This window comes from Sinohyriopsis cumingii, chromosome 2 (assembly GCF_028554795.1).
Source record: "Sinohyriopsis cumingii isolate HCF-2022 chromosome 2, ASM2855479v2, whole genome shotgun sequence".
Classification (NCBI taxonomy): domain Eukaryota; kingdom Metazoa; phylum Mollusca; class Bivalvia; order Unionida; family Unionidae; genus Sinohyriopsis; species Sinohyriopsis cumingii.
The window spans coordinates 53,123,912-53,150,112 of NC_142962.1; the positions used below are offsets into that span (position 1 = coordinate 53,123,912).

At 32.8% G+C, this 26,201-nt stretch overlaps 1 protein-coding gene across 1 annotated transcript; it reads right to left on the reverse strand.

Moving 5' to 3' along the window:
- Window positions 1-16,326, reverse strand: LOC149804866 (uncharacterized). Its single transcript, XM_089945403.1, has 4 exons — window positions 16,233-16,326; window positions 2,827-3,023; window positions 1,894-2,001; window positions 1-919 (listed from the first exon to the last, which is right to left on the reverse strand). Exons 2-4 carry the CDS (start codon window positions 3,019-3,021, stop codon window positions 440-442), a joined length of 783 nt encoding a protein of 260 aa, XP_089801529.1. The 5' UTR covers window positions 3,022-3,023; window positions 16,233-16,326; the 3' UTR covers window positions 1-439.
- Between the last annotated feature and the right edge of the window lie 9,875 nt (window positions 16,327-26,201).

Below are 26,201 nucleotides of genomic sequence, written 5' to 3' on the forward strand. Positions count from 1 at the left end.
TAATTTCGGTTGCCCTTTAAAAAACTTCACAAAGCGAGAAACTACTTTAATTTGCAGTTTGCAATTTGTAAATGTTTATGCGTTTAATAACGAACATTTTCATTTGCTTACAGTAACGCTAAAAAGATCTTTAGTGAAATACTTTTAGTACACAAAAACGCGTTTGATACTCCTACAACTCGTACAATCTTACGTATATTTTGTACACAATACAATCTTTGATACCCTAAAAGGTTTCTCATGGCCTGTAATCTGAATTGTTGTTTGCATAAAACGTTTATTGTATGAGGTAGAAAATTCAATGCAAACAATGAATACATTCACATTCCGTAATAAATTCAACTTAAGCCGTATATCATTACCCATAATAAAATCAGAAGAAGAAAATATATAAAGCCATGATTTTGTTTTTAAAAAGCATTTTTTACGTACAAGATCATTACAACTGCTTTTGAATGTTTTGAAGCCACCAAGTAATGTTCTTATCTTCTTCTATGGTTGGAGAAGGGCTGGGTGCAAAACCAGATTCACAACTTGACGGCCCGGGGATTGGCTCGTCGGGTGAACACGGACTGAGGAAACCGGGACTGTTGTAAAGGTAGGTAAGAGGCTGGGAACCGGGAACTATACCGTCCTCAGGTGAGCATGGCCGACTGCTACTAGGGTCTGAGGAAGAGTCTAATGGTGAACAGGGATAGTTGGTACTAGATGGAATGTCCGACATGGGGTAATATTTGCTGAATAATGAGTCGCGATTGCTGTCTGGTGAGCTGTCCCAACTAGTTTTCATGTCTTTGTTAGATGGAAGGTAGAATCTGCTCGAATTCTGCAGCAATTTCTGCAAACTCGATTTCTCGCACTCTAGTTTTTGGACCGTTGCTTTTAACTCCTTGTTTCTTTCTTGAAGTTTCCGCATGTCCTGTTATTAAGGATAAAAAGACAGTATCATCTCAGTATTTTAAAATATATCCATGTCTGGAAATTGTTTGTAGCTCTCAAGGAGAAAACGCAATGTTCTTCTTATATGTAATGTTCGTAAGATCTTAAAATCGTTCCTCGTCGAGTAAAGACAAACTATATGTTGGCATTGGTTTGCTCCTATTCCATCAGGCGCGATTTGGGATTCAAAATAATTCAGCGTAGACGTTTAAAACTAATGCTCGTGATCATTTACTAAATTTTTAAGAGGCCAATACTTTTGCCAATATAATAATATGACTATTAAAAGCATTACATGGTGCAAAGAAAGTAAAGTAAAAGTTAATGCACGTTTTATAAATAGCTTTCCAAACCGACATATTTAACTCCATGTTTGTGACTATAGACTGGTTTTATATTACAATAACTAGTTTGTGTCTCGTATAAACCCGATTTGTTTTTTTTTTTGTCACTGAAAAGTAAGTTTCATCGTAATTATAAATCTCCTTGAAATGTGATTCATACATCACGTGCATTATTGGGAACCTTTGAAGTTCTCCACACGTTTAAACCTAAACCAGTTCTATTACAACCCTTAGATACATACCGTCTAACTGCAAAACACAGGCCCTGAAATGTCGTCTCATAATGTGTCAGCACATCAGGGTCAACGTTATTGGTGTTGTACTGATTGTACTGTTGTTGTACTGTACTCCAAACAAACTGCATAGACCCAGCATGATGCGCATGCAGATCTGGGTTTATGCAATTTGCAGTTGGACTAATCTTATAAGCGATTATATATGGTATGTGTTGCTTAACTTAGTACGTTGAACAGAATGTTTGGGTAACAGCTGGAAGTGTAAGTTTATTTTTTACGTATTCTTTTTGTTTTGTAATAATTATTAAAAGCTTTTATAATTGCTGAAATAATTTCATCTACAATCGTCCACATTTTCATTTAGTGACCGTTACCTGCAAAGTTTGTTCCTTTTGCGTTTTCTTCCTGGCACGACATCTGTTGGCGGCCTCTCTGTTTTTGATTTTTCGTTCTTCCTTTCGTCTTTTTTCTTCGTCAGTAAGCTGTAAGTCAGTTGTAATACATAATAACAGTTTAACATCTAAAACTACATTCACAGATCTCTCGATCTCTCTCTCTCTCTCTCTCTCTCTCTCTCTCTCTCTGCAAGGTATATAAACAATTCGATTATTGAAATGACGTGTATCCTGACTTCAAAGTCTACCAGGACAATGGAGTGGTCACTTAAGCATGGATTATTCAAATGCCTTGTATCAAGACTTCCAAATCAACCAGGCCAATGGAATGGTCCCTTACGTACAGTTTGTACCTTAGTTTATTTCCATTTATTGACATCGCCAACAAACTTATAAACTGTAATTCATGACATTTACTGAGTAGGTGATTCTTTTTAATTACTTCAAAATCTGAATTATATAATATTATTGCAAATGCTGTGCATAATAAAATAGTCACAAATTAAACATAATAATGTATACCAGATAAAATAATTTACCTCCTTACATTTGAATAATAATAATAATAATAATAGTACTTTTTGTTTTTATTATGATAATAATAATAATAATAATAATAATAATAATAATAATAATAATAATAATGATGATTATTATTGTTATAATTTTATTATTATTATTATTATTATTATTATTATTATTATTATTATTATTATTATTTAACATTAGTAATTGTACTAGTAGGATAAGGAGGATGTTGTCTTCGACATCATTATGAAACACAAAATGACAATATTTTAATTTTATTTTTTTCAAATAACAGTCCTAATTTGCAATGTTGCAAATTTCAGGAAAAAAAGCTTTGAATTAAATCTTAAATGATACTTTGGATTTAAAAGTGCCTAAATTTACCGCAGGTTTTATGGGTTGGTCAAACTTCACCTCCAGTTCATCCTTCCCTTCTCCGAGTCTTCTTGATTGGATCTTCAGCCGGAGTTCCTCCTTTATGAGAGGCATTAAGGTTCCCGACTTTAGGGACTCGACTGTAGCTCCTACCAAACTATTATCCATGTCAGAGAAGTCGACCAAACTTGAGCATATATCCATATCTGGAAAACGTAATATATATATATATATATATATATATATATATATATATATATATATATATATATATATATATATATATATATATATATATATATATATATATATATATATATATAAAATGGACATCGCCAACAAACTTATAAATTGTATTGCAAATGCTTGGCATAATAAAATATTCACAAATTAAACATCATAATATATACCAGATAAAATAATTGACCTCCTTACAATTGAATAATAATAATAATAATAATAATAATAATAATAACATCTTCGACATTACCTAGTCATATTTCACTTTACTCACTGGTCCAGAAATGGTCCCTACTCGGTTCGCTAATTTTCCTGATTGTGGAACTGCACTGGGTAGTTTCGTGACCAACTACTTTACTTGGTCCCGAAATGGTTCCAGTGACATTTCGCAACAATACCTTGTTTTTGTGGAGACCCGTCGGCAAAAGTAGGCATATAACCTTTCTGTTTTTGAGCAGAAAGGCCTATTTTTAGTCTGAGAGGAAAGTCCTTAATAAGCTAGACTTCAATGTGATTTTAGGATTTTTTGTTTGCTTGCAGTTTTTTTTAAAAAATGCAACGTTTAAACTTAGAACATATGAATAGTCAGATGTGTTTGGGACGAGAACATGTAACTAGCATTATTGCAAATATTTTAATGTAGTTAAATAAGAAACGTCGCAGTGCTTGAGATTATTCGGGGACATTTTCTAGCATTTAGGAGTATTTGTCATAACCTACCGTAATGCGTGATAACTCTTACCGACCAATATCCAGATATATTCGCCTCCTTATTCACAAGCGGATGAATAATTTTTAAGGATGTAAAACAAGTCCGTTTTATAATGATTACTTATAGGACCGAGACAACAGTCCGCTTCCATTACCATTCATGAAGCTATTAATTGAATGTTGCATAAGAACGTGCTAAAACTGTGACGAATTTATTAATTTGCCTCCTAGGCACTGTTGGAGTTCAGCCTCACCCTCAGAACAAAATAGAAGTTAAAAAAAAATGATTTCAAACTCATATACGCCTTTAAAAATTGGTTCATAATTATTAAATATAATTTAAAAAAAAAAACTAAATAAATTTGTTTTACAAAGTCAGAATTTCCTGCTTAAAATCTGCGCTCCTATAATTTTGCCCCCCCCCCCCCCCCGGCAGCTGCCTTGTCGGCATAACGGACATACGTCACCATGCTAATGAGTTATAATTAAAAAAAAAAAAAAAAAAACAGCCTAGTTTGTATAACCTCTAAAGCCTCCCCGTACATATGAAATAGGATATGGAGCAAATGACTCTCGATTTAGTATCTGTCACACGACACTGGTATTCATATTAGAGCGTGGAGAACTGTGTTACCTGATTTATATCGCATTAAGTCCGCATGTAATATATGGACGTTTTTATCAACTCAGACAAATGGGAAACTGTTTCTAGACTCCTATAAAGCTGCCAGGAACGTACTCGATGAACTACCAAGCAGTCTCAGTGACTTGTTATGACTACCTGACTCAGCACCACAGACAGATTTCAGCTCATTAGAGAAAGGTTTATCCGTTTTGTAAGTGGTTTTAAAACTCACGGCAAGCTTAATTAAAGCTCAGATATACATTGAAATCCTAGAGAGAGTGTGTAGTCTTTTCACTGTGCTGAAGTGAAGGTCTGACTGCTAAAACAAAACGACACTTCCGGGCCCTCAGTATAGCAAGATAACGTTACGGAAGCTTTTCCCTCTGGAAATGAGTAGCAATAATCGAAATGATACCACATTAAGGGTTATCTCTTACAGGCGAATTTTGGCGTGCGCATAGCTACACCGAGAAGCGAGCAACTATAGAATGCCTAACAGACAACGAAACCGTCACAAAAGATGTCAACGAGAACCAGACAAGGAAACTTTTGTATCCACGTGTAAGATTTATTATCTGTCTGAGGTCTGATATAATTATGACATAATTAAAATTATAACAGCAATATTGAACACTAAGACGGGTATTGCATACAGTAGCGTAGAAACGGAGGGAGGAGGGGTGGTTGCCCTGGGCGCCAGAGATCTTGGGTGCCAAAACAGCTGATATAAAATAAATTGCAGGAAAATCGTTGGAGGGACCATCATCGTCGCCCCGGGCGCCATTTACCTGTAGTACGCCACTGATTGCGTATAGTTTTAATACACCAATATTTTTACCTGCTTTATAATAAAGCAAAACTTCCATAACTCAAATATTAATCACTTTAACATTCATCATTACTCGAAGGACTCTGTCGGTCCTTGTCTAAAGCATTAACTTGTCTACGCCCCCTGAAAACAAACGCGAAACTATCAAACCATATATTTGGTCCATTAACAATTTTGATCTATATATGTTGAAGACGCTCACTAAGAAATGCTATTTGATATAACTAGAGATTTCTTCTTTTTTGGCAATACCCTGGCACATCCACATCTTGCCTTTCCAGCTCTCTCAAGAATATAGAGAGCACGTGAATAGTTACGGTATCACAATATTTACAATGTAAATATCAGAAATTCTTAGAAATTATTGCATTGTTATAAACAATCTTACTGCAAGGAATAATAAAATCGTTGTTCGAACTTCTTAGCTTACATGTTCATTGGCTGCGGCTTGCATGCCGATGTTGTTCGAAAAGCAAAGCTTCTTGCAAATTATATAATTTCTGCGATTTTACTAATTTCTTGTTTCTTTTTGTTATTTTTGCTATGGATAAAGCAGGAAATGGTTTATCCACAAGTTTTAATTGGACTATTCCTTGAAATGTTCCGTAAAACATTACAAAATAAAATGAACAAATTGTATTTTCCATTTTCAGGAGTTCTGGCCCCTGCTAGAAATTGAGAGTTTTGAATATCTTTTCTATTGCTTGGTTTTGTTTTGTTTCACATTCATCGTGCTTAGGAAATTAATTTGCGCATTGCAACAACTTTTCCATTTGATCTGGAATGAATAGATTTTGGTATTTTTGTCGATTCTACGATTTTTCGTGATTATGGACTGGATTTATCTGTGCAAATTGTACATGAAATACATCGGATTTAAGCAGCGCGGGAGAAGCGTGTTTACATCTGCAAGTGTGTTTGTTCTGTCATTGACTATTTGAAATCATAATGTGGGAAAAATATGAAGTGTTGCAATTGCAATTATCAAAAAGACGCTATTGCATTTAATGTTTATTTCATTTTGGGTGCAGTAAGGAGGATGTAATTACACTTGGAATATAGTCGAAATTACAGTACAATTTCGAAATGTGTAATCAAGCTTGAGAACTCTTGACATGGATCATGTAATTCGGATTTGCTGAACTAAGAAAGTACATTTTGAGGCAATTCAGAATGTAAAACTGTAAGTATATTTTTGCCATTCTTATTACCAGCTAAAGGAGACAGTTTATGAATTTATAACTTGCATGCTTTTTAAAGGTACCAAGCAATTTTATGAATTCTGGCGTCTATCGCCGAAATCCGAAACATTGTATCAAAAAAGTTAACGCGGAATGTAGCAAAGTAGCTGGTATGTGGCAGTCCACGAAACATCTGCTTTAGTTCATTCAGATACAAATTTAATCAATAAAAACGTAAATCGTCTGCTACACGAGAGTAGCTGATTTGTTTACAAAGTAGTTCCTAATACAATATTGGGCACACTTGTCCTACGCGTGAGTGCAATATGAAGGTGTGCAATATCGTAAAAAAACTAATAACTTACGATATAATTTTGGATCTTAAAACATGGCTGGCAGAAAAAAATGGTATCTACCTAGTCTATTTTCTTTGTTTCAGCTTTCCACAAACCTAAAACGATGTCAAGTGCTTTCAGATTTATTCTTGCATTGACAGGTATTTACATTACTTTACCTTGGCACTAGCAACTGATAGACTATACAAATAATGCATAATAATATTTTAATGCGAGATACACAAAATCACTTTTAATACCATTCTTGCGTGTTTTAAGACAGTTCACCATTGCGAGACAAGAACTGCATTCCCGTGTTGCAACACGTTTCTTTTCCCTCTATGCTATTGTCTGTCTGCAAAGTGTTATACAGAAATTTTTATTTATAAAGAGTTTGTCAATTATAAAGTTTCATTCTTTTTATTAACTTATACGATGGCGTGTATTAAATTCAAAATAAGTGTTGCGCGAGACCTGCAATTGGACAGGTTGGTGCTATTACGAGTTGCCTCCCTTATACGTGTACCTTAACGCAACATGTCCAATGACTCTAGATAACAGTTATTGCCAAAATTTCCACAATGCAAATCATGCGAATATAAAAGAATCAAAAATCAGGATGCAAAAGACTTTTTGAAATTTCCAAATGAAACAATAATTTACATTACATGGTCTAGTAAATATGTACGCCAGCACATACGTACTGTTTTCGTGTTCAACAAATATGTAACGATGTGATACTGGACGAGAGCATGATTGACAACTTCTTAACCAACTGAAACTGTTGTAACATAAAAACCGCATGCTCCGCCAACACCAGCATTAGACATTAATTTAGGTGGCGCTCTGCAGTTTCATAGTCTGCATACGTTTAGATTTTTAATGAAAAAGAGTCTCTTAGGATTTTCTCACTGGTTATCCCGTCTATTTAAAAGAGACATTTCATAATTCGATGAACGACTGATGGATGTAATTTGGTTTATAATGTATACATCTTAGCTTTGCATCAGCTGTGCATAAAAATTCTTTTAACAAAAATTGCTAAACTTTCCAGTGCAAATGCCGCATACACAAATTTACACCTTGTCGCGGGCCGCATAGTTCATTAAGTAAAATAATTAATATTTGAAATAGCAAAAACAAAAGGTTTTTCTAAATAATATCATAATTCATTTTCAGTTGTTAATATGTTGTTAATATTTGAAAACTTAAACTTAAACTTCAAAACAAGCACATGTATTTGATAAACACAGCAACATAAACAGAGTCAGTGCGAATGATGACTTGTTCCTAGCCCACCTGAAAACACTTAACGAGCCGCATGCGGCCCGCGGGCCGTAGTTTGCCCACCCCTGCTATAGGTCAAATTCACTTCCTAGGCCTCGAAGGTAAATTGTTAAAAACGAAACGATAACCGTTTCTTTAATTACATTTTATATAGTTTGTAATTCATTCATTGCATTTTCAGAAACTGTTAATGCCTACTCTGGCAAAATTCGTTTTGCCTATTTTTTTTTAATTGCTAAAGATTGTGTACTTTAGACTAATTCAGGCTCATTTTTCGAGTGCATGGCAGTATCTATTTCTGGTCAGCTGTGCGCTTATTTGATGTACATTTTCCACAAGAACGATATGCGAAGAAATTTCAGCCACGCTACATGAAAGTCGCATAGACGTTTGTAAACATTATCTCCACTGCACATGTTGCAAATGCAATCAACCTTAGACCTGTCACTCTCTCAGAAATATGTAATATATGTAGAGCGCCCCCTAGTTTTGCCCTTAAACGTCAGTCATTCAGACCACCTCTGCTATTTCTGTGAGACAAAAATAATGCTCGACTGAATAATCCATGGGATTTACATGTAATTTACGAATGTAACGCTATTGTGTCACTTCAAGCAATCAGATGTCCTTTTCTACATGGAATTCGATTTTTCGTAAACATTTCATCAAAATGGCTGAAATACCGTTAGAAATTAAAATACTCAGCGTCAGTCCGGTTAAACTTTTTAGCAACTGGAAGAAAGTAGTCCATAAACTGCGATTTCTCAAGGCTGTGTAAGGCATGGACGAAGCTTTTTAGACCAAGCATTATTTGGACGTTCAGAATACATCTTCGTTCTAACTCAGTTGAGAGAGAGAGAGAGAGAGAGAAGAGAGATATCTTTATTATAGGGCGGCCTCGCGTACTTTAAATGTACCTGTGTCAAACTGCGAATCGTCCAAATTGAGCATTTACGAGTATACGCCCGCAATTTTCCAGGTTATTGTATTAGTAGTAGTACGGACCGCTCCGGTGGCCAAGTGGTTAGAGCGTCCGCCTCGGTAGCGGGAGGTCCTGGGTTCGATCACCCAGTCATACCAAAGACTTACAAAAATGGAAATAACAGCTGCCTCGCTAGGCGCTCAGCATTAAGAGGTTAGTGTTGGGACTGGTCTACCTTGTGTCAGGATAATGTGACTGGGTGGGACATCATGCTACATGTCTGCCTATAAAATGCCACACTGCAGACATCGTAGCGATATTACTGAATTTTTTTAAAGCTACGTTAAAAATCCTAATCACACACACACACACACACACACACACACACACACACACACACACACACACACAGAGTAGTAGTACGAGGAGGAGAAGCAAAAGACAGTAGCAGAAGTACATTTAGCAGCAACCGATACTGCAACAGAAGTAGTAATACTAACAAATGCATATAGCATCTCATTCGTAGGATCACACTTCAAAACTTTAGAAATACACGACTTTCCTAAATACTCTCCCATATTCAAATGCATGCTTTTTATTTATTGTTCATTATCCTAATTTTAATGTTGGCAGCGGAAGACAAATGTTTTCATTTACATAATAATGTTATGGCAATCTTTTCCACACCGTGTGTATAATTTCTTGTGCAGCAGATACGAATAGTTTCAAATGTCTCCAATTTGAATTCAGATGAAAATACTAGTTACTGTTTTAAAATAAATGTTCCGAATCTTCCATCTGAACTGAATCAGACTAGCTCAGGAACATAGGGGCGTGATCGAAGCTCATGAGTCATCATGTCACTTGGTGGCCTAATAAAGAGGTCAAAAGGTCGCGATGTCTGACTCACTTACCGTTTTGCATCAAGAAACACGCATAGTAAGGACGGACTGTTTTGAAACAGTTGTCTGTGCAAATGTTCTGTTTTGAATGTATGAATGAGATTCCAGCAAGAAAGCAACAGAGCAATCTGGCAGGCAATATATATTGAAATCCGGCGTGAATCTTCGTGCTGAATTTCAATAAATCAATCAATTAGTTAATTAATCCCGTCATTAAATTAATGTACAGTTGCATATTGTGGGCAATAGTTGCTATTAAAATAAGGAAGCAATAATCAGATAACAAAGTTATGCTGTTGTACGTTTGTTGCTATCAGTTGTTGTTGCTGGTTTTCTTATTTTTTTATTTTTCATTTTGTTGTCCTTTAAGTTGAAATAGCGAAAAGATTTGTTTGTTTACCAAAGGATAATCTATTGTTATCTCTCTCTCTCCCGAGATGAAAACTGTTACATAAACATAGGTCAAAATGTGTAAGGTTGTAATAATGGGCGACGGATATAGACTTTACTTCCACAATGCTTCTGCCAACAATACATAATTCAATATTGTTTTCATTATTAAGCTGTTATGAATGTATCTATTTGCCAAATATAGATCAAATAAGTGATGAACGCATGCATTTTATTAAGCGGTGGCTGGATGCAGAACGTGTTTCCCAATTCACCATTACAAAAAGAACGAATGAAAGAAATAGAGAAATCGAGAAAGAAAATCTAAAACATTGACAGGTACAAGTTCCTGTCAGATGTTCACGATGATCAGATTATGATATGATACTCTTACGAAAAAAAAAAAAACAGTGGGGACCACACCCAACCCTACAGGTGATATCTTATGTCAAACGAATGTACACCTGGTAATTCGATGAATCATAGCATTTCTTCTGATATTATTTGCACTTTGAGCGACGTTCTAAAACTAGAGAGAAAAAGAGAGAACAAAAAAGTTGCAAGAATCGTGGGAATAAAGTTAATTTCAGTTCATATGTATGTACATATAACCATACAGTAAAGGCTTTAAAAGTCGCAAAATTTATTCGGTGCACGAGTTTTTAAAAATAATTTCAATTCTATACACCAAACGAAACCAAATATAAACATTAGGCGTGTGCGACTTTCTCCAAGGCGCGGGCCAGATCAGCGATTTTAAAGTCACATCCTACGATGTAAATTAGCAGACAAAACCATGTCACAGGCCGTAGGTTGCACATCGACGATTTAAATTCACGTCTTTTTTTTTTTACTTGGAACAGTCTTATCAGGAAAAAAATATTATCATTAGTCCAAAAACGATAACAAATATGGTGGGAAGCAAGCAAAGATTTTCTTTTATAGCAATGATCGGTGTTTCTTTCCTTTGTTTTTTTTTTCTGGCTGCTATTTAGGGTTGGCTTTTTTCCGAACAAGCTTCTAATTCAGGTACGGGTTTAGAAATTAAACAAAAATGCTAGCAACGTTAGGATTATTGATATTTCACAAGACATTTGTTGGATAACTTCCAACTTTGATGCGTTTTTATGTGTGGATGTTATTTTTATAGTTAATGCAATATCTGCAATCTGTTTTATATGCATATTGCATAATACATTTGTCTTTTTATAATCAGGATTCCGTTACTGAAGTCGTTAATGTCCTAATGTATCTACATGCACTATAACATTAGTCAGTTAAAAATGATAAACTTTTGTTTCGCATGCAGAATACTACCTTGACAAAGTACCAGTATTAGCTCTCAATCTGAATATATATATATATATATATATATATATATATATATATATATATATATATATATATATATATATATATATATATATATATACATACATGCATACATACATACATACATACACAGACAGACAGACAGACAGACATACACACACAGACAGACATGCATGCATGCATGCATACATACATACATACATACATACATACATACATACATATATATATATATATATATATATATATATATATATATATATATATATATATATATATATATATATATATATATATATATATATATAAAATCAGCAGTTAATCACGCTTTATTTGATCGTTCTGTTATCCTGTTGCTCTAATTATACAGTTTTATAAAATTAACCTAAAATCCTAACAACGCATCTCGAGATAATACTGTTTACAACACAGTTATATGGATAGGTGTTTAAAATGAAAAAAAAAGTGCTTTATATTGCAGATTAAACGGCCATACTTATTACCGATGAATGAATAGAGAAGCACATTTAACGAGGAGAAAGATCGTGGTGAATTAAATGAAGAGAATCAAAAAGACAATAAACAAATGTACAAATTGGCTGTAGTTTTGAATGGTTAGAAGATCCTCCTTTTGACATGCAGAGAAGAAAAAAAAACAACATGTAATATGGTACTGAAAATGGCATTTTTACTCATGGGTCTTTGAAAAGAAACAAATTAATCTGAAATATCTCCATAAAGAATGATTTTTTTACTCGTACTATTTTTACAAAGTGGTTATCTGAAAACAAATTTTTACTTATTTGTGACATGATTTTAGATATGATTAACAGTTTAATGTGTTTGATAAATTTACAGTCGTTTAAAAATAAAGTCAAATTATGTGAGCCATCGTAGCATTATTGCCTTATCTGACGATGTGTAAAATCCTGTAGACTTCCTAGCATACGTTTGTTAAATTCAGTATTTGTTTACTTACTTACTTATTATTTTATTTTTTTATTTATTTAATTATAGCAATGCATTCTTCAAAGAGATATTGTATACATTTTGTCTCACCTGAAAGAAGATTGATTACTAATCTATCTCAAAATACAAGTTAAAAAATAGCTGATACTTTCTGATATTTCACTTTGTATGGTTTTAATATTTTGTCGTAAGAAGACCTTTTGTAATCTATGCTTTATCTATTTTTTTGTTATGTTTGTTATTATTTCAAAATATTTTGAATATGGAAAATATTCCTTTAATAAAACTATTTTATTTACTTTATATTTAAGCAAAATAATTATTCCACCTACAGAACTCATGTCTGTTAATTTAAAATTTTAACTAACTGTTTGTTTAATAAACTCTCTCTCTCTCTCTCTCTCTCTCTCTCCAAGTATTTTCAGATAAATCTTTTTTATTGTATTAGTGTATTTTAACAGTGAAGCTAGTTAATGCTGTATTCTATTTAAAGCTTGAAAAAAACTCAAAACGCTTTATATAAATTTGAATGAATTTCACCAATACGGATCAAGTTTAAATTATGACACCTGATCATTTTCATCTAAAATAACTCACTTGAAAATCTCATGTTTCCATATACAGTATAACTGCTTATCAGTAATGTATTTACTGTTTTCAATCATTTTTGTATGGTAGAAATTGTTGTAAATAATTGTAGTCTCTTTATTAAACGAAGAGGAAATGACGATTTGCTCTGTACAAATTGGTACATTTGAGTTTGTTTTACTTTTATCTTAATTTATAAAATGCATTGTCGTCAAAGACCTGCAAGTCTTACTCTTCTAGGAACAGTAAAATACATCCAAAATATTTTCCACATTGGAGGTATAAATTAAAAGTAAACTAGAATTTTAATTTCTTGTAATGACTGAGCCTTATTTCAAAAAGCAATCTCAAATTTCTTCTCAAAGTATGATTTTACATTAACTTACTTATGTTACAATATCGATATTTTTCTCAGAGGAAGAGACAGCTGAAATGGTGCAAACTCACATTATAATTTTAAAATTTAAGACAATGAAACCTATTCAGTCTTGCTTTCAAAATTTCCTCTGAGATAAGGCAAGACTTCTTTAACGAAAATTTAAGATTTAATTAATTTATTTTAATTCTGGGTGTCTGCTGACTTTTCTTTGATGAAATAAGTTACCAACAAAGTAACAAGAAATTTATTCAGATATATTAATCTAAGATTTTTTTTTTAGATGTGTAAAGAAATTGGGATAAGACCTGTATTAGTAATAATAACATACAACACATTGTACCGAATACATATCATAAGTACTCGCAATGTAGAAGATACAGTTCAAAACAAAATGGCTGCCATCAATACACTGTAAACAAATAATGCCACTTTAAAATTGCATTCAAATAGTCATATTTTCTCATCATAATTTGCAAACTTTGGACTGTCCATACTGTATACATTTATTTTCTGAATGATTACATGTCATTAATTAAAAAACGTTTTAAAATTTGCATATATATATATATATATATATATATATATATATATATATATATATATATATATATATATATATATATTACCTTTCTTTGTTACGGGATGACGGCGAAAATGGGCATCGGTTGAAACAACTACCTGTCAGTTACTAAATTTAGAAAAGCAAGACAGTTGTGATTTACATGTGTAGCGATTTTATGGTACCAACGAACATTTATAAAAGACATAACGTAACTCTGAACGTTAAAAAGTGTAACGAAATTCGAATTCAGGCAAATTTATAGTCACAAAATGGAGAACTAAGTACAAAACTATTTAGGAAGAGGAGCAAATTAACGAAAAGAAAAGTCTCGGGTAAACAGTGGAGTGTGGGGGTGGGGTGACCTAGTCCAATGTTTGAGTAGAGTAAATGTTGAGATGATGAAATTATCAAAAACCAGTACAATGAAATTCTTAAAAATTCAGAAGCAAGGTTGCAGAAGATGTTATTAAAACCTGCAGACAAATTATACATTTTAAAAACGTCTTCTGCAAGGTTGCAACTGAATTGTTAAGAATTTCATTTTACGTATAAATAAATATTCTCTTCAAAATATATACATATTTTCATAGCTAACAAAAATTGTTGACTATTAGACAGCAGATGCCATTCCTATCCCCGTCTTTTCCAAAATTAAAGATAAATAAATAAATAAATAAATAAGTAAATAAATAAATAAATAAATAAATAAATAAATAAACTGCTATATGAAATTATTATTGTATTTATCAAAATGTCAAATTTTGAATGATTGTGCATATGCCAAATTAATATTTCACTGTGTAGGACTTTAGTGATGCGAACGTCAAATTCAAACTCCGAACAGCGATTTGTTGTTGTTGTTGTTGTTGTTGTTGTTGGTGTGTCTAATGAGGTTCACATTACTTTGAACATCTGTGTCAGGGGCATTGAGACTTTGAATATATATGCATCTGCACAACGTGTTTATGTGCTCTTGGTTTTAGTGCAATGGTGATTGTCAAAAAAACAAATAAACTTACTTATTCCGTCGAAACCATGCCTCAGAGCTTTACTGAATCACGTGAAACTATAATTATGCGGCGCTAATTAAGTCGCATAAAAAGAAAATTGGAAGAAAATATATACTAATTGTTAAAATCAATTGATGATGAGAAAGTGCGGAATAACTTTGATGCTGTAAAGTTTATTTTTTTAAATATAATTTCATTGATATAAAAGTCACGCTATGTATGCGAGATCATGCAACGTTTTGAAAACGTTCTAGTCAAAACTGCTGACACATCAAATCAAAATGTCGGTTACATTCGGAACTGCTCATAACATATCCAAGCAATATGACTATTCACAAGGTCTTAACATTCAAAATCTGCTTCCAACTTCTTGTAACATTGCACTTTGTGGTAGATCATTTACTGATTATTTTTAAAAAAATTAAAATTAGGATTATAAAATTAATTGTGGCGCCTCTAGTATATCACGCTTAAAAAAAAAAAAAAATAAAAAACATAACAAAATAAAAGTATACAAATTTCACATCAAGGCGATAAATTGTTATGTTTAGGTATTTAAGAATTATTTTGTAACTGCCATGAAGACTTCGTCACTTTTGTTATCAATTTGTAATGACCTTGCACATATGTTTTTCCCTGCTAAAGCCATCGGTACGGTCAGATTGTGTACAAGTAGCCTAAAGATACAATAATTTCGTTACTCCACCACGGTACAATTGCAGCTTTAAAACCAAAAAAAAAAAATGTAAAACGTAACCTATCCCTGATAAGGCTCATTATCGTTTACAGTTGGCTGCAGTAGGCTGAAAGAATCATATTTAGTTATAATCATATAAACTATTATTTCCGTACATAGTTAACTGGCTCTCTGCTCTCTCATGCATAATTCCATAATTTTGTATCGACACAATATTGATATCAATGTGGCATTTTGCCGTTAAATTCCGCATCCTGAAAGTGAAGAGTGGCTAAATGTATCTAATTACTGTGATAACTAATCGAGATAAGACAGTCGAAAACCTTGACGTTTGCCACTGTCTAAACCATGTTACGACCTGCTATGTTTACAAACATTGTCAGTGATTGACAGTTACGCTACTTGCTTATTGATTAACTAAACCGATAGAAAATCGAATAAAGAATGTGGACTGACCTCTGTTTGTGAAATATCGATCCAAGAACCCTAAATCAACAAGGTAAGCAAAATCCGGCCGTTAAGAACACGCGGTATGATTTTCTATTGTTAAGACTGGGGATTCCGATAACATGTTTGGACCTGTCTAGGAAGCACATGTTCGTTTTGAACATTTAAATTAAGGGAGGTAACCGGTGCTGTCATGCGGGCTGGACAAAGTTTTGGGGAAAAGATAAAGTATCTCAAATGAATTTCTTCCACGTCATCAAGAATGACGCTAGGCAGTAGAATCTGGGTCAACGAAATCTAAATTTGGAAACAAGGGACTTCCCAGGTCGAAACTTTGCATTTTCATTATGGCCGCTGTCTGTCGATGTCCTTGGAATTGGGGCCCCACAAAGGTTCGGTTTATCATGCTTACCAAAAGAATCAATAGTGATGAACGAAGTTAGAAGAAACGTGTGTGTGTGTGTGTGTGTGTGTGTGTGTTTGCTTATATTGGCGGCATTAAAACTAAATCGCTGTACCCACAAGTTTAGAGGCCCTGTATGGGAGAATTGAAATAACAAACAGAAATTGACGGTCAAATAAATTATTATTATTAGTAGTAGTAGTAGTAGTAGTATTCCAAGTATTTTTTTTTTTTACTCATATTGAAAATCACGAAATTGCAAGGGGAGAGTATAAGAAAGATATAAGGATGATTTTATTGCTTAGGGTCCACTACTTTTTGTACGAAGAAATATATAGCATTTTCCAAGCTATCGACCCAATTGTCCCCTAACCCATATTATTTCGAGAATTTTGTTAGCATAGTTTTATTCAGTTATTGCAAACCTTCATCCTGTTCTATCATGCTTATATAGCCTCTTTTGAGTCTAGTTGTTCTATCACTGATATAATTAGTTCCTAGTGAATTCTTTACTATGTCTCTTCACTTCTCCCACAATTGGATTCATACTGATTTATTCGGTACGTTGTTGTTTTCTTCTTTTACATAGGATTTTCTTAACATTGTACATTTGGATAGCAAAATTAACACAGTTTCATCAACGAAGGTATTATGTTATAGTGTCTGTAATAGTGGCATCATTTTCATTTTAAATTGTTTGTTAAATTCTGTTGTTAGTCCATCTGTCCCTGATGGTTCTCCTTTATTCAATTGGCAAACAGCTTAAGATATTTAATCTTGGATCAGCAGATGTCTGAACCATTTACTGGAGAAAAAAATTCATTATTGGAAGCAACAATTGTGCTCCTATTGCCAGTTCTGAAGTCCTTGAGGGGATTCGTAAAAGCAGGCCCGGCCCTAGGACAAGGCTAACGAGGCAACCGCCTTGGGCCCCGCGCTAACTCGCAGTGCAATGTTTCTTGCTTGGAGCCCCGCGCTCAGCGCTTGCTGCCTTGGACCCGAATGCTGCCTTGGGCCCCGCATGCTGCCTTGGACTCGCATGCTGCCTTGGGCCCCACACATACTAGGGCCGGGCCTGAGTAAAAGTATTTTATCAACAGATCAGAAGTTTCAAAACATATTTGAATGTTAACTTTCTGGCCCAGATTGTTTTGTGGGTCTTTAAAGTTTATAAATATATTTTATAGGCAAAATAGTCCCCTAAACAATTCGAGTACAAATAGTCAAGCACATCTGTCTATCTATCTATCTATCTATCTATCTATCTATCTATCTATCTATCTATCTATCTGTGTGCGCGCGGGCGCGTGTGTGTGTGTATGTGTGCGTGTTTCAAACGTTGTGACTCATGATTTCTTTGATATATTTAATTTGTTCAGTTCCTAAATAAATAAGTAATTAAGTAAGTAATCTACATACGCACTTGAATAAATGTTTGCCTGTATATTTCAACTTTACGTTTAGTTTTTCCTCATATTTATATACATGTATGTTTCAGTTTATGTATATATACTTTTTCTGTCTCTTTTTAAGTTACTTTTTTTTTCTCTGTATCTTCTTGTTCTACTTCCCCAACCCTCAACCTCCGATATTATTCTCGACTGATGCAGAACAGAAAGGAGAGAAAACGACACAGCTTCCTCAGTGCAAACTGGAATCTATCTTCTTAAATACAGAGCTTAAATACTATAAATAATACCGTGTAAAACGTCAGTTGCTTGTTGCTTAATTCAGTAAAGTATATGCTCCATTATTGCAGTGTACTTCTAAAACCCTAGTTTTTACTTTTAATTAGTAATTGTTTTGGTAAGTTTTCCACTTAAACATTTTAACATTCAAAGGAAATAATCAAATATCACAAGCGGATTATTTACCCATGTATTACAGTATATATTACAATGGAAATCACTTTTTATTTTTAAAATATAAAAAATATAAAAAGTATATGTTTAGGCAAACAAAATATCTGTGTTTCCTATTGAAATGAGAGGTAGGTGTCTTTTTAATATTCTTAAAAACATTATATATATATATATATATATATATATATATATATATATATATATATATATATATATATATATATATATATATATATATACACACATATATATATATACGCACATATATATATATATATATATATATATATATATATATATATATATATATATATATATATATATATATATATATATATATATATATATATATATATACAGAGAGAGAGAGAGAGAGAGAGAGAGAGAGAGAGAGAGAGAATGTACTAAGGGCTTAAAGTAACTGGGCTAAACCGGCACACTTAGATATATTTATTTTTAAATTTCTTTTTTTTCTGCCCTGGGGGAAAAGTGTTAGGGTCGGCAACGAAAAACAGGGACGGTCAGCAGATGAGAACACATTTTTATTTTGTGTGTGCCATATCTGTCTATATATTTTTGATTGCTTGTCTGTTAGAACGAAATGAGAATTTGGTTGTAAATCTCAGATATTAATATTGGTTGTCAGGCATGATCACAGCTGGACTGTTTATTTTCAAGATGTTGTTTATATCTAAAAATACAATTTGGATTTCAAGTTACTTTGTTACTAGTATTTGTCTTGACTATTGTGAAATTTAAAAACAATGCCATTAAATTTCGTTGTTGACTTTGCCAATGAATAAATAAATAAATAAATAAATAAGTAAACTGCGTATTTTCGCATTTTTTTCGATTCCATTACTGTCAAAATTCTGATATACACTTATTGGATGAGTCAGATACATGCTATTATATCAACAATAACAATTACTAAACCAGTCAGACTGTGAAGCCATTAGCGAACAAACAAGAAACAGTGACACAAATACAACGAGATAAATGGCCAAAGGAGATAAACATATACAGTGTGTACCGTACTCTATACATGTGCACGAGGTGCAATTATATTATTATGAATTACATCACTTGGTGAATGTTATTTATTTATTACTTGGGGGACGTGGTACGGTGATAATATTATGTAGTGTGGACTATATCGTTGATTAAAACAGTGATGGAATTCAGAAGTTAAAATACTGACGCTACTTCACATATGTATAATTTAGCAATATATATACTCAAATACTAATAGGTAAATCAAAACGAATACCTCAATACTTGATGGAGTAATACCAAAACATGTGAAGAAAATATTACAATCTTTGTGATACGCTTTCCGACTAGACCATAATTAGGGAGGTCGAATAGATATGATTTTAAGCAGCTTCATAACAAAAGTTTTAAAGTATGATTTAAATGAAATGTATATCAATGTACATTTTATAATGCCATCAATACAGATTTGCATGAATGTTTCAATCATATTATCCACATCTGTCAAGATTTTAAGATACTAGGTCAGGAGAGTGGATGGGATTATAGATCTACTTTTTATCTGCTGCTGAAAACTGCACCAACAAAACCCATGTTTTTCATCATCAGTGAATGGACATAACTTAAGTTTTAAACAAAATAGAAATAAAGAGATCCTAGATTATAGAAGGACGTATAATGAATCTAAATTGTCAAATATTGCATTAAATTCGGAAAACCTCGGAACACAACTATGGTTTATATTTACTTATCGAACATACCAGTGACAACATCCTTGAGATGAATACATGTAGCGAATATTACTGAGCAGGATCAGAAGAAATCACCAAGAACATATTACTATTACAAAACCCTTTGTCTTACATGTTGGTTTTTACATATTTTATATAAAACCAAGTTGAGTATTAACGGGCAACAGGTAACATTTAAAGAAGAAACTCGTGGACTGAGTCACTGATTTATTGGCGATTTTGATTTGAAATGACATTGCGTTAAGATTAAAAGACCAATACCTTTGAATGGTCCGGGATATTACATTCGTAAAATCACAGCCGATGTTCCAAACGGATTTAGCGTAGACGCAGAAGACATTATTTGACCCCCTTATGAGGTCGTCCAGGACATAATTGTTTATGTTTATGGATAAAGAAGATATTTTTCTTATAAACCTAGGCAAGCCACATATTTGTTTCATAAATTTTCACACAGCGCAACAAAAAATAGCAGTTCGTTAATAAAGAAAACAATATAAAAAGAATAGACTCCATCAGCTGGTTTTAGGAAGGTTGTCTCTTTAAAATTAGAAATATACTGGTCGGTTAATTAACACTCCAGGTTGTAAAGAAACATATAGGGACACATATTCTGGATGTTTGAGATAGCCTAGACACAAGAACTTTGACAAAGGAAAACTGAAAGATGATATATAGATACAATACAAAATATATTATTTTCGGGTAATAGAGGTGATAAAGCTAAAACTGACAGAATTACGAAGACTTTCGAAAACAGCTTTAGAAACAGCTATTGCAAATCAAGGAGTTAAAAATGTAAACTAATAGCCATGGTATGGCCCAAGATGCAACCATTTACGTAAAAAGAAGAGAAGCATCAGTTGTTTCAGAAACGGCTTTTTGTGTTATACACACAGAGAAAATAGTAGAATGCAAACGGCTGAAAGTATTGAGAAAAATATAGTTTTACCAGCGGATAAATGTAATCAACTTAAACATAAATTTTGAAATAAATTACCACATATGTGCAAATCAAAAACAACAAAGATAATGAGAGATCTTAAAATATTCTGAATAGGAATGCATACCTTCACCGATATTACTAGAAGAACTGTTTGAATTTCGTCGTTTCAAAAGATAGTTTTAAACATGAATCATCGTTATAAACACTATTTTGTTGGTCTTTATTCTATTTAAATATATATATATATATATATATATATATATATATATATATATATATATATATATATATATATATATATATATATATATATATATATATATATATATATGTTTCTTTTCAGTTTTGTATTTGAACATGAATTGTTACCAGAATCTTGGGCAAAATGGTATACAATGAACATACAAAGGTAAGCAAACAACGAACATACAATGCATAAGCCAATACTCTCTGCCATTAAATTATAATCCAATTACACTCCACGTCTTTCTTTAGACGTTATTTACATGTGTTTCATATTAAAAATTAACATTTCTTAATGCTAATACTCTAATTCAAGAAAAGATAAACATGGTTTCGCAAAGGATACGATCTATCTCATAAAATATACGTATTACATGTTTTAATGGCTTAATATACAAGATGTGCAATAATAAAAAAAAATAATTAAGGAATGACTGGAGATGTCTTATGCAATAAATGAGCTACTCAATATGGGAAAGATCTTCAACATTGCTTTAAATGAGTTTGAAAATTTGTTGTTCTCAGAAAAATTTGCGGAATTTAATTTGGAACCCACTGACAAAGATATTGCCAGATATATTGGAATAAATGTTGCGCAGTATGCAGATGATACAGTCATAATAGCTGTAAATGAAAGAGACTTGTATAGCAATTTTAGAACTTTTGTCATATTGAAATTGAAAGCTAATTGCAAATTATGAGACACATTAAGACTACAGTTTTGCGAAGGCTTAAACTAGATAGGGTTAGAATGACACTAACGAAGGCAAAGCAAAGAAATGTTTGTGATATCAGGAAATAATTAGGGATTAAGAAGTAATATTTGGCGATATATGTGTATTGTTTGCAATGGGATGGTAAACAGAGTAGTCATTGCAGATTCTGTACAGATATAAGTCTTTGATGTTTATCATTATCTTGCTTTTTGTTACAACTATTTCGAAATCGGTAACTGTTTGCTTTAACACCATCATTTCCAATTTGTTCTAGTGTTCCATTAGTTTAACTAAGCGACCGCGAGTTTAATTAACTATAAACGTACAAAATTAATACACGTACAAGGCATTAGATAGTTGATTTTAGGCTATACAGGTACTTTGTCTGTTTACAGTTTCCGCCTTTACGTAACTCATAGACATTAACTGACATTTGATAACAATTAATAACAATTCATGACAATTAGTAACATTCGGGGATCTTCGTAATTTTTAGTACTATTTAACTAGGTATGCCAAATCAGTATATCTACTATCCTCACTGAACAAGGCACATGATGAATTTAACGCATTATGTTACAACAAACTCTTTAGATAGTTGATTTGGACACATTCAATGCAGCAAGAAACTCGTAGGAAGATAGAAAGAGGATAGGAAACAACTTTAGTTGAAAAACAGCATTGAAGAAAACCCTGGTTACCGAACACACACACACACACGGGCGCGCGCACGCACACGCACATACATGTATACACACACAAATCTAAATGCGGAAGAGTCAAACAAGCGAGTTGCAAAACGAATTAAACCTCCAGAGAGAAATCAGATAATTTGTTACAAAACCTACAGGACATAGACTAAAGTTCGAATGGATTCTCGACTTATATAAAACCTAAATCAAAGCTAAAAATCTAAACCAATGTAAGAAATTTATGCCGATCTTGCACAAATATAGAAGGAATTGAAAAAGAGATTGACAAGACAGAAATAAAGACGGAAAAAGTATTATTTAATGCACTGTCTATATGGGTCAGTATATGGCGTGGGTCATTGCACTCAACTTCTTAATTCTACATGGATTGATGCCGGATAATATTGTGTCTTAGGTTAAATAAATCCAGTCTCGTGTATGTTAATGCCTTATTTTTTTAAAGTACATTTTGCATAATATATTCAACTTTTATTGCCCGTATAAAACCCAAAATATATTCTATTTCCTTCAGCGTTCTGCCTTTGAAAAAAAACCTTATTTTTTCCATGACATAATTGTTAAGGTTGCTACCATCAGCCCAAGTGAAATAATTGTAGTTTGGGCATATTGGGTAAACGATGTATTTTTACTTTGAGAAAACTATTCACAAAAGCCAGTGTAGTACATTTACTGATGTATTTTTGTATCAGTTGTTAACAAGGGAGTGGGGGGGGGGGGGCATTTATGTGTAAAAAGAAAACGGTCCCTGCCCACACCACACATCCAAACAGGGATATATAAATACATCTCTCTGAGCGCTGTAGTTTAATGTTATTCCTTCAGGAAACTCGCTTTGACTGCACGTTTATTATATCAGAATTTGTAAGCAAACGAACATCAACTTTACATACCGACACTTCTGCTTTCAGGCTAAACTCATCAAATATCACCTCAATGAAAATTGTTAAATTCAGTCTGAGGTAGTTTTGTGCCATTATTAATACTGTGTAATTTTTTTCAACAGTTATTTTGCGTTCGCTAATTAACTTTATGGTCTGACTGGTCTCGTAATTTTTAATTTTTAGAATAATACCATTGCGTCTGACTACATCATTACATTTAGAGTCATAGGTACTGTAATTTTACTCTTGGGAAATTTCTTAATGTATGAAGTGTGGTCCCTGGCCACAGATTTTTTTTTTTAGCCATCACTATACTTCAGACTTGTCAGTATAATAGAAATAAAAACTAACTTTATGTTCGCCATTTTATATTTATGTATAGGAAAAATCTTGTACAGAAACTATGCAATTATTAATGTGCCAGCTTACAAGCATTAAAAGCTAAAATTTTCCAACAAATTTTCATACCATCGAATGTATTGTTTTTGGTTTGGCAGGGCTTTTACGGCTCATCGACATAAGTAGATTTAGCGTCGAAGTCAATGGAGTAAGGTGCCTTGCCAGGGGCACACACTATTAGCCTATTCACTATCCGAACAGACAGACTGACGAAGGTAACTAGTCCAATAAACAGACACGAAAACTTAAATCAGGTAAAGAAAGCGAGCCCTAAAACCGATGTATACACAACATCAGTACAAAATTATTGCTACTCTTAATTACTGAATATAAACTCCATTTGAAGGTAAACATTAACTTTCAGTTATTTGATACTATAGTCAGTACAACTATTGAGAATCCAAATCAAAAGTAAGCTAGTTCAAAAACAAATGCAGATAGCTGGTATACATTTGATAAGGCATTTCCTCACTGACTGAAAAATTAGCTTTCTTGCATATATGTAACTTTTGCGTCATTGTTAATTTTTTTTCTCAACTTGGAGTATCATCAAAAGTGAAAATCGTCAGGCAATAGAGGAATGAAAGACAACATATAAATAATTAAATCTCATTAGGATGACTGTGGAAAACCGTATATCAATTTCCATTCATTTTTATGCAAGATTAGCAAGTCTGTTGTCTTTCCTTGTACGCAAACTACATGGAAGCTATGTACAGACAGATAGATAGATAGATAGATAGATGAATGGATGGATGGATGGATACAAATATAGTCAGACATATATATATATATATATATATATATATATATATATATATATATATATATATATATATATATATATATATATATATATATAAAGAGGTCAATTTATGGACGGACGAAGATATAAATATACTAATATATACAGACATAGATAAGTACAGAGAAAGATGTGTAGATAGTTTAAAACATATGGGAAAAATAGGAATAGTATAAGAGTTTCAGCTACGTATTAAGTACGTCTTCCTTCCAATATGGGTAAGATAATATAAAAACAAGGGTTACACGTTGCTAATGTAAAAACCTTTATGGTGACAGAATATTATTCTACATTCGACCGGTACAAACTCAAATTATAGGCATACAGTAATACATTTTGGTCGAAGAGAAGCAAATAAATTTATAGCATTCAACCGTTTGAACACTGAATCAGTCCCAACGACAGGTAAAATAATAAATAAATGGATGGGTTAAAAGATAAATTAGCCCGTGTGTAACATGCAGAGTGGAAGGGTGAAAGGATAAATACATGGCTGAACAGATAAGCGAGTAATAACTTTTCATATAAATGAATAAATAAAAGACTAACCAACTGGGTTTTCTCCATGGGTACATTTATGCCGATATTCGGATTACAAATTAATCTTACTATGTGCAAATAGAACGTATCCATTACTGTCATACCAGTAACTTCAATTGCGACTGTCCCGTTAATAATTTACTTTTGGAGAGCAAAGTTCCATTTTACTGAGTAAAGAACATTTAAAAATGGAGAAAGTAGCAGGTAATTGTTTTCAAATATATATGTACGCAAGTCTGCGTACCTATGTATATGTGTATAATTGTATGTGTATACTTACAATGAACTGTGAGGTAGTCAGTGGGATGGTTCTACTACCTACTGCTTCCTACATAAAGGGATAAGGGGACTAATAAGAAATAGCAACAAATATTCGCCTTCACCAGTTTCGAAAAGGTGTAGAATTGTGAATATTTATAGAATGGCGGATCTTAAAGCTAGTTTTCAAGCGTGTTTGGCTAGAATTGTGGATATTTATAGAATCGTGGATCGTTAAGCTACCTTTCAAGCGTGTTTGGTTAGAATTATGGATATTTATATAATAGTGGATCTTTAAGCTAGCTTTCAAGCGTCTTTGGTTATAATTGTGGATATTTGCAGAATCGTGGATCTTTAAGCTAGCTTTCAAGCGTGTTTGGTTAGAATTGTGGATATGTTTAGAATAGTGGATCTTTAAGCTAGCTTTCAAGCGTGTTTGGTTAGAATTGTGGATATATATAGAATCG

Excerpts from the sequence above, each read along its gene's own strand:
- LOC149804866 (XM_089945403.1), bottom strand. The coding sequence starts at position 3,021 with ATGGATATATGCTCAAGTTTGGTCGACTTCTCTGACATGGATAATAGT. Across the intron at positions 2,002-2,826 it reads ACCAACCCATAAAACCTGCG|CTTACTGACGAAGAAAAAAG; the intron begins GTAAATTTAGGC and ends ACTGACTTACAG. Across the intron at positions 920-1,893 it reads AAAAGGAACAAACTTTGCAG|GACATGCGGAAACTTCAAGA; the intron begins GTAACGGTCACT and ends CCTTAATAACAG.